At 36.7% G+C, this 16,059-nt stretch overlaps 2 protein-coding genes across 2 annotated transcripts in view; both read right to left on the bottom strand.

Annotated features, from left to right (window-relative positions):
* Positions 1-820: 820 nt before the first annotated feature.
* Positions 821-4,079, bottom strand: LOC140983309 (uncharacterized). The gene is made up of 6 exons (XM_073450299.1): positions 3,455-4,079; positions 2,711-2,873; positions 2,439-2,615; positions 2,168-2,251; positions 1,781-1,862; positions 821-1,702 (listed from the first exon to the last, which is right to left on the bottom strand). Exons 1-6 carry the CDS (start codon positions 3,802-3,804, stop codon positions 1,248-1,250), a joined length of 1,311 nt encoding a protein of 436 aa, XP_073306400.1. The 5' UTR covers positions 3,805-4,079; the 3' UTR covers positions 821-1,247.
* Positions 4,080-10,292: 6,213 nt separating this feature from the next.
* Positions 10,293-16,059, bottom strand: part of LOC140982516 (uncharacterized) — a 7,513-nt gene continuing 1,746 nt past the window's right edge. The window contains exon 2 of the mRNA XM_073449053.1: positions 10,293-10,565. Coding sequence (XP_073305154.1) covers positions 10,528-10,565 — 38 coding nt within the window. The 3' untranslated portion in view covers positions 10,293-10,527. The remainder of the gene's footprint in view (positions 10,566-16,059) is intronic.

The raw sequence follows: 16,059 nt of genomic DNA, 5'->3' as shown, positions 1-16,059 counted from the left end.
AAGCCATAAACCATCACAACTACTGCCAAAATTTTATTTTTTTTCAAAATTCGGGCATTACAATCAATATTCAATTACGACGTTCTATGACACCATTTAACTATGGTATAAAAGGAGGAGTTCACTGTGAGAGAATCGCATTCTCTTTAAGGTAGTCTTGAAATTAAGTACTTAAGTATTCTCCAGATCGATCATATCGAAGTGTTTTAATATAATTCCAAATTGTTTATCTACTTCTGCTCTAAATTCTTTGAGCTTTTCAAATGTTTCACACTTGTATTTCATTATATACATATACATATACATATACTCATAACTCGAATTGTCATCATTAAAGGTAATGAAGTAAGTATTCCATATTTGGTGCTAATAGTTAAAGGGTCACACACATCTGTATGGATCAAATCTAATAGATAATTTGCATGTTCCACTTTCCTTGGGAAATGAGCTTTGATCATTTTTTTTTTCAGACAAGACTCATGTAATAGGCTTTTCATTTTTACATAATACTTTTCGAAATAGGCCCGCAAGTTAATTTTTTTTCTTTATTTTGATTTCTCTTGCATAGCTTATTATTATGACTCGTCTTAAGCAGAAGGAACAAGAGGAATGGACAAAGTATCAATTGGATTTTAACAATATTTAAGCTGAAATTTATTCTAAAAACCATTAAAATCTCTTGTTACCGTGGAATTCGTTTAGCAGCACCTAGTCCTCGCTTAGGCACCCTAGGCTCTATGCAACATATAAACACGTGTATCTAGTGTGATAATCAACAATAGTAAGCAAAGATCTATAACCTTCAACAAAGAGCAGAGCTAAAGGACCCATATATCGATATGCAACAAGTCAAAAGAATTGTCACAAATTACATTATTCGAAACAAAAGATAAATGTTTTTGTTTGCAAAAGTGCCAGAGAAAAGTGAGGAGGATAAGTCACAACAGTAGTAAAGTGTAAATATTTCCCATGACAAATATTTTGGTAGAAGAAGGGTGTCCCAACCGGAAATACCACAACTCAGTTTTGGGAGTAGAGACATTACAGATAACCGAAGTAACCTACTCTAGCAAAAAAGTATTATGTAAAAAGAGGCCAAACATAAATTTTGAATGTTACTAATCAATCTATGCTAAAAGCATTTTCCGTTGTATTGTATTGTATAGTATTCCAGCATATCTTTATTGTCACAGAAACAAGCAACAGCTACACATCAATACTTGCTCGTCAAATCATATTGACACACATCAACTAGTCGGCAATGCTCTTTTTCCCATGTCGCCAAATCTCCGTGCAACCCCGAATATGAGTGTCTTAGTCAGGAGCCCCCGATCAAGACTGAAAGCAACGGCAATCACACCACCAAATATTAGGAGTTTTGGTATATTCACACCCTTTTGTTTCTCATCGGTTAAAGCCACTCGTTGGGTTTCTTTCGAGTCTTCATTACCTTCCAAAATATTGAGATAGTCAGGGTCAATCTTTGTGTTTACTTGAGCCATAAAAGCATGGTGGGAGAGAGGAGCTCCAGAAGCTCGGTGCTTTTGGTAAGCTCGGAAGCCACGTTCTATATTCTTGACTGCTCCCCACATACCTTGTCGTACCCCAAACTTTGCGATTTCCCATGGAATCCCCATGTTTTCGTGATGGAAGAGCATCACCTCACATGCCGACAGTTGCCCGTTTCCTTGCCTCGATTCCACTGTTTCATTCGAAAACAAAAAATTTCAGACATTACCGAGAGAAAAATTAACTCTCGCAGCATTCTTTTATAAGATACCTGCTTGAATGTACCAACTAGAGTAGTATAGATCAACACGCCTTGGTTTATCTCGTCTTGGAACAGAAGGGTAGGGAATTCCCTGGTTTAGAGATGAAGGGGCAGTCAAATTTCATCATAAGAACCCCAAGTAAGAAGAACATTAGAAGTTAGAACAAAATAACTCTAGATATTATGGGATATGCCCAAGATTCATTTGATTCTGATGCAATTTTTGAAACTCATGTAGCACATCACTATGCATATTCCGATGAATAAATTTTTTCACGATCAGAAAACACTTGGTTAAGCCAATTCAAAATACTAGTTTAACTCCAAGTCATTGGGTTGAAAAAGAATCCACACAGAATCACAAAAGAACAAAATCAAAAGTAACCATGGCTTTACCCTAGTCACACAATAATATGATCGTCCTGATTCCCATATTCGACGGCCTATTATGTATTCTCTGTCGCTGCAGAAAAATGGAAACTGCGGACAAATAGTCAGAAATCAATTATGTAATCTCACATCAATAACATTCATGAACAATTTTACAGCGTTTATAGGTGAACAAGGGCCTTGTGGTAAAATAGTGGATCCTAAGTGATCAATGGTATGATATCACGTGGATTACAGTTTTCAGATTCACAAAGAATAAATCATTTAACTTCCCAACCTTGCGTATCCAGTGGACTATCATTGTTCTTGAAGTGGGGCATTCTTCCAAAATGGAAGCATGTAGAATCATATCATCCCACTTTAGTCGAAACTCGTCGTCCCAAAAGAAGTCCCTCACCAATTCTGGAGTTGCATCCTCATAAACAGTTCTGCTACAATATTGTGGAGGACCGGTCTGGCAAAAATCATCACATCTTCGATGATTCAAGATCTTACAGAGGAAAATTAATAATCACAGACTCAGATATTGTAAAATAGCACATCAGGTACCTCAGGATCTCTCTGCCATGCTTGGTAGCTCATATCATGAGTCGATCGATCGAACACATGCTTCCAGGATGGACCTCCATCTTTCCTTTCAACAAGGTGACACAAATGTTCCAAATCCTCATCCATAATAACCACACTATCTTCTTTTCTCGATTCTGATGAACTATCAAAGAATAACACATTGTCTCAGAAAGTTACACATCACCAAGTTGAAAGTATTCCATTTCATGTCTATCTACTATGGTCGGCCAGGGCAAAAATGATGTTTTCAGAGTATTATACTAAGCTAATTGGGATTCTTCTGTTGTTGAACCAACAGGGCATCCAAGTTTAAGACATCCTGGTCTCAAAGGTACATGGCTGCACGGTCCACACACAACACCATAAATCACAAACCTTTTCACAATGCAGATATACAACTTCAGGTTGCACACAACGATGCATAGTGGGAACTTATTTTGTTTATGCACTCAGAGCAATATCAAACCAGGACTTAAAAGTTTAAATATCCATATCTACCGAACCAGTTACAACTGATGTAATCAGCTTCCTGATGAAATTTTACATGTTAACAAATATATAAACTTTATACATTCAAGTCCGTTTATATAAACAAGAATAAATAAAATCAAACATGACAGATCAACAAAATACAAGTTGGTCAATGTATTAGCAATGTTTAAAGACATAAAGAAATAAACAAACAAAAACAACAAAAATGTTGTACTCTAACAAAAATATTACCTGCAAACAGCAGTTTGAACAGAAGGCAATGCTACTTGCTCCTTTTCCAATCCATTATTCAATACACAAGAACCAAAACTCTCAATTTTAATCTTGCTAGAACCCAAACTTTTGCTGGTTGAAACAAAACCTTTAACAGGAGAAGGGACAAGAGAAGAAGGTGAAGAAGGAGCTGAAAATTCAAACTTACGATTCCCTAAACTAGCCCACCTAGGTTTCCAAGCCCACCCCACCGTTACACCCACAAGAAAAGCCAACCAAACAGGCCCCAGAAGCTGAATCATCCCGAAAATCATCGCCGAAATCGTGGGCCTCCCTAGAATCTCCAAGAACGCCTCAACTAACGCCATAACTGCGATTTTTACAACTGGTCTCCGAAATGGCAGAAGTCAAAAACTCATATCAAGGAACATTAGAAGGGATTTAACAAAGAATGGAAATTTGAAAAACAAACAAAAAAAGGAAACAAAACTGGAGTATATACAAAAATTACAAAATAAAACAAACGAAGATATCAACCCAAAAGGGTAGATACAGGCTACAAAAGAACATAAGATTATTAACGCGATAAGGATGAAAGGAACGCGAAAGGTGGAAACTTGGCCTAAAAAAACCTGTGGGCAAGCTTTCTTTGGTCCAACGTCATTTTATTGGAGTTCCCTCCCAATAAAAATAGTTTTGGAATTAAAGAAACACACTGGATTAAAAAAAATGGCCAAATAAATTGACCATATTGGAAATATGAATTGAAATTATTAAATATTAAAAATAAGAATTATAAATATTGTAAATTAGTGTATGATAATGTATTTAATGATGTATTTATTTTTGGATTTTTTCTAAATAAATTCTAAAAATAGGTCTCTCAATTTGTGAAGAAAACACAATTAAATGGAGAAAATTTTATAAAATTGTGTATTTAATATATTTTTTGAGTTTGATATTTTTACTTTTTTACCATAAATCTTTTACTTTTAATACGTTATCAGAACAATACTCAAAATGTTCGGTTCTCCATATTTTTCAAAGCTCCAAAACACAAGAAAAAAGGTAACAATATTCAAAAGAAAAAATATTTAATTTATTGTTTATTTATTTTTATCGTGTATATATTTAATATTATTTAATATATAATATAATGTTATTATATAAAAGTAGTCAATGACACCTCATTATAATAACGTAATGTGATTATATTATTATACTGCTTATATAATTTTATTGTGTTACTGTTTATTTATTGTATATATATATATTTAAATAATATCATGTTATTATATATAAGGAGTCTATAACACCTTATTATAATAACGTGATGTGATTGTTTCACTGCTTATATATTTTTATTATGTTATATAATAATTATATATATATTTGTATAATGTCACGGTATTATATAAAAGGAGCCTCTGACACGTCGTTATAGTATTGTGATGTGATAAACAAAATTATTTAAACATGATTAACATTATATGTTGGATTTTGGTTTTCTCGTGCCCAAAACGCAGCGGAAGTTTAAAATTTTAATTTTATTTTGACAATCAAAATATATTTTTTTGGGCACTCGTATGGTTTTATGATTTAAACATTCATAGGGAGTTTAAACTTTTATACCTTTGGTGAAAGATTCACACGGCTCCAACTATTTCGGGGTTAGTGGAAATAGCTCTTGATAAATTCTCTACGAATTTTCTTCAAATCTCCTTTCTTTTATCCTCGTCCATGACTAGAAGATTTGTTCCTCTTCCAAATAGCACTAGAATATTTGTAACACGTTTCAACGTAGGAGATAAAATTGAGAGGCGGCTCAAGACCTTGAATAAAATTCAAGTTGGCCGAAAATTCTTTGAGATGAGAGGGAGGATTTTCGAAAATACCAAGTGTTATGAAGGCTAGGGTTAAGTCTCCTACTTAAATAAAACTCCATGACCTAATTACCATAATATAATAATTGGGCCAATTTAATTTATATTAAAGGGCTTGATTGATTAATTAGACTAGTCCAACTAGTTTAATTAATTAATCAAAGTTCATTAAAACTTTAATTATTTAGTATGTTGGAATTGTACTCATATAAGCCCATTAAACACACTTCCCACTATATTTAATTTAATATTTAATAAACTCAACTTTTGAGTTTAATAAATTAAATCAATTATAAATTTAACATTTGAATTTAATATTTAAATTATAAATTTACCTACTTGAATTTATCACCTCCAAAATTTAATATTTAATAATCCCAACTTTTCAGTTTAATAAATTAAATTATCAAATTTTATAAATTCAACTCCTTGAATTTATTCACTACAAATTTTATAAATTCATAAATTCAACTTCTTGAATTTACTATCTTATAAATTCAACTACTTGAATTTATTTTCTCAAAATTTAATTATCATAAATTCAACTCCTTGAATTTTCTATATCATAATATAAATTCAACTCCTTGAATTTATTCTCTCAACGGGAACAAATGATCTAGTGCTTGTGTGACCTTCAATGGTTCAGGGATACAGCTAGCCGTGGGTTCAAAACTCTTTCTGATTGAGGACATAATCCTTTATTCGGGTTTACCCTAATTTGCCTCATTCTATGCATCAACAATTGATAATGAGAATGTCAGAAATCATATTTCTGATTAAACCCATCGAATCATGGTAAGAGCGTCTAGTAGCATCGTCCCATGATTCTCCAGGTATCACTGATAGTGCCTGCAAGAACCAGTCGATTACGATTAACGTACAATACGGTTGATGAAACTTAAAATTTATAATTTATTATATGTTAAAACATATATTTTAAAATTTAAGTTTCATTAAAATTAAAAAATTAAAGGAAAAATAAAGAGAGAAATATTATGAACTCAAATATTTGTTCATAGAATGAGGGATATCTCAATTCATTACAATGCACCCCTATTTATAGCCAAATTTGGGGAGACAACCACAAATAAAATATTATTTTTTTACACAAAAGTCTTCATTGGTGTTCCAAGAATTTATATCATATTTCACATCACTTTTGAAAATCTCCTCATCCGAATTTTCATCTCCACATAAAATAAAACATGTGGATAATTGAGTTGTTTGAATTGTGGTATTTTATTTTAACCATTTGACCAAGTAGTATGAGAGATATGGTCAAAATACTAGAGCATGGTAAAACTGCCACTCCTTCGATAACTTTATTTGTTGCTTAATTTGATCCCAATTGTGAGAAGATTTTTATCTCATGCTTGTCACCAATATTGTAGATATTATCATCAACTTTCTACAGGTCCAAGAATCATCTTAATCTCATTTGCAACGCCAAGTTTATTCTTGTTTTGTCGAACCTGTAAAAATAGTAAAAACTTATAATTACACAACAACTTATTTTTTATACAATTTATTATAAAACATATAATATTTAAACATTTAATAAAACAAAAACTATAAATTTATATTATAAAACATTTATTTAATGTATAATTTTTATGTTTATCACACCCCCCAACCAGCTTATTGCTAGTCTCTAGCAATTTAAGCGTTAATAGCAATACAAAACATATTGATTAATTTAAATAGAAATGTAATCGAAACTATCCAAGTGTTTAAATTAAATTTGAAAATTGTCAAAGTTATATGAAGATCATTATAATTATAATTTATGAAATAATCTGAGCTGATGAATTCAAAGTTTATTTTCAGGTAATTAAATGTACATAGCCTTCAGAAATTCCTAATAAGAGTCTCAACTCCATATCCTCACAGGTTAATAAATGTTTCAATTCAGGGGAACGATTTCTCTCATGGAGTTGGAATACAGATAAATGCTCAGGAAAATAGTTTACAGAATGCAGACAGTCAAACGAGCAGATTAATCAAAAGATAGGAAATCCATTGATTCAAAATCTAGTTATTCTTATTTTATATATTTTTTTCCTGGTCTTCTTTTGAGATTTTTTCTTTTATTTCGTAACATCATAGAATCAGACAAATTTTATGTTCATTGACCACATATTTATTTAATTTTTACAATATATTTCTCTATTTCTATTTTTTTTCCTTCTTTCTTTCTTTCTCTTTTTTTTAAAGAGAGATAAATAGGTCGTAGCATATAACTTTGAAATAACAAAGATCGTCAACATTTCTGATAGGATCGATTAATGTAGCAAGAGTGTTTAGAAGAGGGGGTTGAATAAACACTCACAATTAAAACTGATCTTTTCGAGTTTTGAGTTTAGTTTGGTGAGAAACTGATTCTCGGAATCTTGTTGGTCAATGACAATCAGTTAAACTAAAGTAGTTGCGAAAATTAACTGACTGAAAGATAGAATACAAAACTGGAATAAAATACACAAGTATTGTTTCTGGATGTTCGGAGATTTCAATTACTCCTACGTCACCCCTTCTATCTCAAGGATATGATTTTCCACTAAAAGACTTTGATCGAATACAAGATTTGTACTGACCCACTTCAGTTTGGACTTATCACTGCCAAAAGCTGAAACTCTTAGTATTACAAAATGTTCTCAGTGCGTAACTGATCTTAGCACTATCGAATTTAACGATTATTACAAAGTGCTAGTGAGCTCAAATTGTAGCCTTGACTGCTACGAATAAATCAAGTAAGGGTGAGCTAAGATTTTGACAGAGTTACAACAAGCTTTGAATAGAGTGATCTGTGTATCTCTACTTTTTCAGCTGTTCTTCTGTCATATTTATAAGCTTCCCTTCCAACGGTAACTTGAGATATATTTGAATCTTTGTATCCGTTGATTGCCACTTCATCATTCCTTGGGAATTGTTTGCTTCATTTATTGTAATGTGGCGTCTTAATTGCTTTAGCCGAAATGCGTTGTTCTAAGCTGTATTGATTGAAGTGCGGCGTTTCATATTCAGTTGCAATTTGTTATGTCTCTTTGTCAGTTGAATGTTCTTTCCCGAGACATGTTTAGTTGAAGGAAGCATACGGCTAAATATATCAACTGATCGGTTTCCAACTGATCAGTTTTCTTTATTTGATCTGCTGATTTCAGTTGTTAAGTTCAGTTGCTGAATATAATTGCACGTATCAGTTGGTTGATCAGTTTGTCAAACTCCAGAATTTAGAGTTTGGTTAATATTATGTCAAACTCCGGAATTTCGTTTCCTGATCAGTTTTCTTTATTAGATCTGCTAATTTCAGTTGTTAAGTGCAGTTGCTGAATATAATTGCACGTATCAGTTGGTTGATCAGTTTGTCAAACTCCAGAATTTCATATTTTGTCAAACGCCGGAATTTCGTTTCAAACAATTTCTCCCTTTCTGGTGTTTGTCAAAACTAAGTAAATAATAACTGATTGTCTGAACGCATTGTAGATAAAATAAGAGGTTGATCTTGATCATCTGAAACCTGAATAATAATCCACACGAATACAAGATCGACTTGTTGAGATTTTTCTTCAACGAGAAGTTTTCTTCTGTTGTTCTAGAATCTCTTTGATTTCTTCCCCCTTTTTGTCAATCAACTCCATCTTCAAGGATAATTTTCGAACATCTGTTGATAGAAAATTGACAGAGTTGGATACGTTTTCAACAGCAGAGGTTAAGGCGATTTGAAGTACATATATCTTTCTTGATACGAGTGTCTCCACAGCATCAACTTTTTTGCTGATAGAGTCTTGAGTCACTGAGAGACTATTAACCAAACCTCTGTTCTTTTGAATATCATCCACTGTTTGAGAGACAGATGTTAAAGCATCTTGAATTGTCATCATTTTCTGATAGTTGAATTTTTCAGAATGTTCCAGTTTCAGAGAATGCTCTAATTGAGTATGTTGAATATTGTATACATGATTGATCATTTCATTCATATGCTGCTGAATTTCTTTAATTTCTTCAAGAACTTTATCAAGATCTGTAGAAAAATGAGGCGGAGACTTACAAGACGTTTCTGGTTCCGTTGAGACTTGATCAAAGACCACCATGGTCTTATCAGATATCATCGTTTCAGAAACAGTCTGTGCCGGAACATCTGTTTCAGTTACTGCCACTTGGACTGTAGGAGGTGAAGATTGATGATGATCAGAAAAGATACTTTCCTGTTGAATAAGAGAGACTGCAGGATCTTCAGTTGATTGATCATGAGCTGATGCAGCTTCTTGAAAATCAGCTGAGACTTGAGCTGGCTCACCAGTTGGTGATGGGCTAGCCACCACTGTTTGATCCTCTATTTCAGAAACAACAGACTGAACTGGTACTTCTGTTGAGATAGGAACCTCTTGAGCGATTTGATCAGTTGAGTGATCAACTTCTTCAAAAATGGGTTCACTCATAAGAGATTCTTTCGCCACTGCTTGAATAATTTCATCAATGTTGGCAAAAGTCAACTCGGCTTCAGAGTACATCCGATGTTCCACAGCAGATGATTGGGGCACATTCTGAACAGGTTTTTCAGCAACCGGTTGTGGAGATGGCTCTTTCTGCTGGGAGGAGAATGTATCTTCTTTTGTTTTTGAGCTGGAGGATTTTTCAGGGAGAACCAATTCCTGATCCTGTTCCCAAAATCTGATTTCCATTTGTAGGCCACTAAGATCTGTGTCCAGTTGGGTGAACATAGCTCTATCATAATATGCAGTTGGACCTGTTCCCAAACCAGGTCAATGTGAGTTTGGATGGCATTAGATGGCCTTGGCTCTTCAACTAGCTTGCCTTTTCCTTTTTCAGTGGTGAGAATGTGAGGAATGTCCAAACCAGAGTGAGTGGTGTCCACTGGTTCCCTCAATATAACGCCTTTAGATCTGACTGGAGGCAAAATGGTAGGGCGATTTACATGAGTCAAGGGAGCTCTTATGTGAAGGCCTATGAATCCTTGCTTGAAAATTTGCGAAAAATTAAAAATTTTCTTTTTAAATAATCAAAATACCTCATTCATAAAAAAACCGATAAACAAAGTTTGATATTCAAAATGGCAGCGGAAGAAAATATTTGTTTGCAAAAATTTAACGTTTTAAGAATATTCAACAACTGATAAAAATCGTTTGAGAAATAAAATAATAAATGCTGAACTGAGGTCCTCGGGTGCCACTACTGCCGACCCAAGATGGCTCACTGGTCCCCGCCCTCGGCCCTAGCCTCATCAGTACCTACAACAATCAAGTCTAGTGAGCCTAAAGACTCAGCATGCATATATCGTAGGTAACGAGTAAATAATAGTAAAATTTTGCATGGGATAAAATATCATGTCATGAGGCATACTGAAAATAACTTGTACTGAGCAATTATAATACGTGCATGACTGAATTAAAAATCATAGTAAAAATGTTGCTCCTTGGAGCCCTGTACTGAAATAACTGGTAAAAATTTTCTGTTGAGATTATGGTCTACGCATGTGGCCCCTGCACTGAACTGAACTGATCGGTAACTGGCTACCGGGGGAGTATCAAACTGAACTGAACTGACCGGTCACTGGCGACCGGGTGGTACCAAACTGAACTGATCGGTCACTGGCGACCGAGTAAAATAGTGCTCCCAAAATAGTGAATTGACCACAAGCAATATCGCATAAATCTCAAAATTAAGTATTTTCTATTTTCATGCACGTAATATAATTAAATTGCATAATGAAATATCCTGTATTATTTTACCAACTGGATTGGATCGTTCCCAGGCTCGCTGCAACCTAAATATGCCATGAAAAATATGCAATAGCTTCTACTTGACCAACTATGCAATTTAAGTTAAAAAAAATGCGACAATGACGCTCGACGACTTCGTATTTAATCATGACTCCGAGCCAACCCGAACCAACACTGAACCAACGTATAGTCATGATTAAAATACACTTAAAATTATGAATTTATGCTCCTAAAATGGTGAGGGCCGAAATCTAGGTGAATGGAGGCCAAAACATGAAACGCTCTTTCGAGAGTCAATTTGGCACATCGCACCGTAAATTCTCGTACGACCTCAAAAATGATCCGAATCACGAACGGCCAAAAACGTGGCCTTCCTAACTCGATGAGGCACTGTCCAGTCCAAGGCCATAGGCTAAAAGCCAACCAAGAACTCAAACGAGCCTCCGAACCGACACAGCAAGTTGCTGTCAAATTCCAGCAGCAGCAACTTCGCTTGCATCGCGTCGTTTGCGAGACTTTTGGCCATTGGGGCTTGAACCACCGACCAGAGCCTCTCAACAACATCCCAAGGAATGATTCGAACCATGGCTAAGGGCCCTAGGCCAGCCACAATCCGAACCACAGCAGAAACACGACCACACTCCTAGCTGAGGATGAAATCTGCGCGCTTGGGGAGTTTCGCTTCGTTCGTTGTCTCGCGTCGTTCCAGTGGCCATTTCATTGACCATGGCACGATTTAGACATCCAGTGGTAGAGTATGAACCGTGGCTAAGGGCCATAGGCCAACCAAGATCCACCCCATACCATAAAAAACCGAGGGACACATGCAGAATTAAAAAGGGGCGAAGGGGCTGTTCTTGCTTTGTGTTTAAAAACCGATGCACCATGGACCAAGCCACCAAAAGGGCGACTTAGTCACTTCTTAGACATGCTAGGGAAGCGATCTAACCATGGCTATAGGCCCCTGGGGCAACAATGATCAGAAACTTTTCCCTTTGACAGCAACCTGCAATTTTCGAAACACCCTTGGACACACATGGGAAGTTGCTGTCATATGCGCGTTCCAGCGTGTATGGAACTGAAACCCACGATCTATCATGGCCCTAACATGTCCTAGTACATGTCTATATGTAGCCTCGAGCCCCTGGAACGAGCCACTCCAGAAATCGAAAGGAACATACCCAAACGTGAAGCATGAAGGGAAATAGAAAATCTGCACAGAATTTTATTGGTTCTTGATTGATGAAAGTTTCAGTTTTCATGATTAAAATCGTGCACATGTGATGTTAAAAATAATAGTAAGGCTTGAGTGAAGAGCAAGAAAGATATACACATGCCTTGATGTCGTTTGAATGAAAAACGAAAGAATACGGCGACGCGGCGCGGAGGAGACGGAGTTGCTTCTCTTGTTTTCTTTCTTGTTTTTCCTCCTTATTTTACCCTATGATCTCACGGTTTTTAAGTGCTGAAGGAGGCTGGAATTTTCGAGATTATGGCGTGGGAGGGAGTCTAGGAATTTAAATGGGAAGATCCAAGATAAAGGTAAGGGAAAATATTCTTTCTATCTACTAGTTTGAGTGATAAGGAAAAGAATGATGTCAAAGATTTTTCTTGGGGATATTAGAGGTGCATATGGATGATTTTAAGGTCTAGGTGCAAAGGGAGAATTGGTTTAATTAAATCTTGGTAGTGATTTAAAAGTTGGGGATGATAAATCTATCTAGAATAGTTAAGGGGATAAATGAAGAATGAGTTGAAATAAAAATCACAATTAAATCTTAAAAAAAAGAACATGGCCGATTTTTATCTAGCTAGGTGGGGTGGGATCTTGCTCCATTAATTATCATAGAAGATTTGTTGTGATATAATTATCTCCCAATAAAAATGGATAGGAAAACTATTAATTAAATGGGTTGTCAACTAAACTTTTAAATTAAATTATAGGGGCCGAAAATTATAATAAAAGAGGGAAAATATTTATTGAATATTTTATTTTAACTCTTTAGTGTTTTATCTACTCATTAAATATTTAAAAGAATTAAGGAATTAATTATTGAACTCTATTTACTACTTACCTCCACTTATTTAAATAATTCCTTAAACCTTCTTTTACAATAAATTTACTTATTAATTATCTTAAATAAATTTTAGGAACTGTTTTCTTAGCATTAAATTTTATCTCTTTACTCCAACTCCGGTCCGGCCTCACTTAATGAACTAAAAAGAATAAAATTTAAACTACTGAATAAAATACTTAGCTTCAAAGAATGCATTTAAATACTCATGCAATGAAGTCAATTTAATAATAAAAAAAAAATTAGAATTATGCATGGCTTATACGCAGTCTAATTACGGGTTCTACAACTCCCCCCCTTAAAATAATTTTCGTCCTCGAAATTAGTACTCACCGAATAACTCGGGGTACCGACTTCTCATTTCTGGCTCAGACTCCCACGTAGCTTCCTCCTCTGAATGGTTGAGCCATTTGACTTTGACTCGCTTAACCAACTTGTTCCGCAGCTTCTTTTCCTGTCTGTCTAAGATCTGCACTGGTCTCTCCTCATAAGACAGGTTCGGGGTAAGCTGCAACGGCTCAAAGTTCAGCACATGTGAAGGATTCGCCATGTACTTTCTCAGCATGGAGACGTGGAACAAATCGTGTACTCCGGCCAGATTCGGCGGAAGAGCAACACGATAAGCTAGCGACCCAACTCTGTCGAGGATCTCAAACGGTCCAATAAATCTCGGACTGAGCTTCCCTTTCTTCCCAAATCTCATGAAACCCTTCATAGGTGCCACCTTCACGAAAACATGGTCGCCGACTGCGAACTCTCGATCTCTCCTCCTCTGATCTGCATAACTCTTCTGTCGACTCTGAGCAGTCCTCATTCTATCGCGGATCTGGGCTACTACATCAACAGTCTGCTGAATAATCTCTGGACCCAATTCTGCTCTCTCTCCTACTTCATCCCAATGAACAAGAGATCTACACTTGCGGCCATACAGAGCTTCATACGGAGCCATACCAATAGACGACTGGAAGCTGTTGTTATAGGTGAACTCCACCAATAGCAACTTCGACTCCCAACTCCCTGAGAAGTCAGTCACACAAGCACGGAGAAGATCCTCTAAAATCTGAATAACTCGTTTTGACTGACCATCTGTCTGAGGATGGAAAGCTGTGCTAAACAGCAACTTCGTACGCATAGTCGAATGCAAACTCTTCCAAAAAGAGGAAGTGAATCTGAGGTCTCTGTCAGATACGATCGAAACGGGAATACCATGGAGTCGGACTATCTCCCGGATGTACAACTCCGCATACTGGATCATGGTGAAAGTCGTCTTAATAGGCAAGAAGTGCGCTGATTTGGTAAGACGATCTACAATCACCCAGATGGCATTTGATCCTCTGACTGACTTCGGCAAACCAGTCACGAAGTCCATGGTAACATTCTCCCACTTCCACTCGGGAATGGGAAGAGGCTTGAGCAACCCTCCTGGTCTCTGATGCTCTGCTTTCACTAACTGACAAGTCAGACACTCAGATACAAAACGTCTGATGTCTTTCTTCATCCCTGGCCACCAATACAATAGCTGCAGATCCTTGTACATCTTCGTACTCCCAGGGTGAATGGAGTACGGCGACATATGGGCCTCTGATAAGATGTCTGCTCGGATAGAATCACTGCTAGGAACCCATATCCTGTCTCGGTATCTCACAATACCGTCGCTGACTGTATACAAGACACTGCCCTTGGCTTCATCCCTCTTCTTCCACTGTGCCAATTGCTCATCTGCTGACTGACCATTGCGAATACGGTCAAGAAGAGAGGACTGAATGGTCAAGGTAGATAGACGGGGAACTCTACCTTGAGGATATGACTCTAGATTAAACCTCTGCATCTCAAGCTGAAGAGGTCTCTGAATCGTCAAATGAGCCATTACTGCGACTTTTCTGCTCAATGCATCTGCAACTACATTAGCTTTACCCGGGTGGTAGCTAATGTCACAGTCGTAATCCTTCACAAGCTCCAACCAACGCCTCTGACGCATGTTCAGCTCCTTCTGCGTAAAGAAATACTTGAGGCTCTTATGGTCGGTAAAGATCTGGCACTTCTCTCCATACAGATAATGCCTCCAAATCTTCAAGGCAAAAACTACTGCGGCCAACTCTAGATCATGGGTGGGGTAGTTCTTCTCGTGGATTTTCAACTGTCGAGAAGCATACGCTATCACTTTCCCATGTTGCATCAATACTGCGCCTAAATCGAGCTTCGAAGCATCGGTATAAAGGACAAACTCGTCGGGCCCTGACGGCATGGCCAACACTGGTGCTGAGATAAGAGCTTCCTTCAAGGTATCGAAGCTCTTCTGACACTCCTTGCTCCACACGAATTTAGCCTTCTTCTTGGTCAAAGATGTGAGTGGAACGACAATAGAGGAGAATCCCTTAATGAACTTCCTGTAATATCCTGCTAGCCCAAGAAAACTGCGGATCTCTGATGCATTCTGCGGCACAACCCAATCTCTGACTGCGGCAACTTTCGCTGGGTCTACCTCAATACCACTGGTAGAAACAATGTGGCCTAAGAACGCCACCTTCTCTAACCAGAATTCGCACTTACTGAACTTTGCGAATAATTTGTGCTTCTGCAAGGTCTGTAAAACTGTGGTCAGATGCCTGCTGTGCTCCTCTTGACTCTTGGAGTAGACGAGAATGTCGTCTATGAACACTATCACAAACTGGTCAAGATACGGCTGAAATACGCGATTCATGAGATCCATGAAGATCGCTGGCGCATTCGTCAGACCGAACGGCATCACAAGGAACTCGTAGTGACCATAACGAGTCCTGAAAGCAGTCTTGGAAACATCAGCATCTCTCACCCTCAACTGGTGATAACCGGAGCGCAGATCAATCTTGGAGAAAATCGAAGCTCCCTGTAACTGGTCAAACAGATCCTCAATCCTCGGAAGTGGGTATTTGTTCTTCACTGTAACC

This window comes from Primulina huaijiensis, chromosome 8 (genome assembly GCF_012295235.1).
Source record: "Primulina huaijiensis isolate GDHJ02 chromosome 8, ASM1229523v2, whole genome shotgun sequence".
Classification (NCBI taxonomy): domain Eukaryota; kingdom Viridiplantae; phylum Streptophyta; class Magnoliopsida; order Lamiales; family Gesneriaceae; genus Primulina; species Primulina huaijiensis.
Note: the sequence above shows the minus strand (reverse complement) of the source record. Positions and strands in the feature narration are given on the sequence as shown.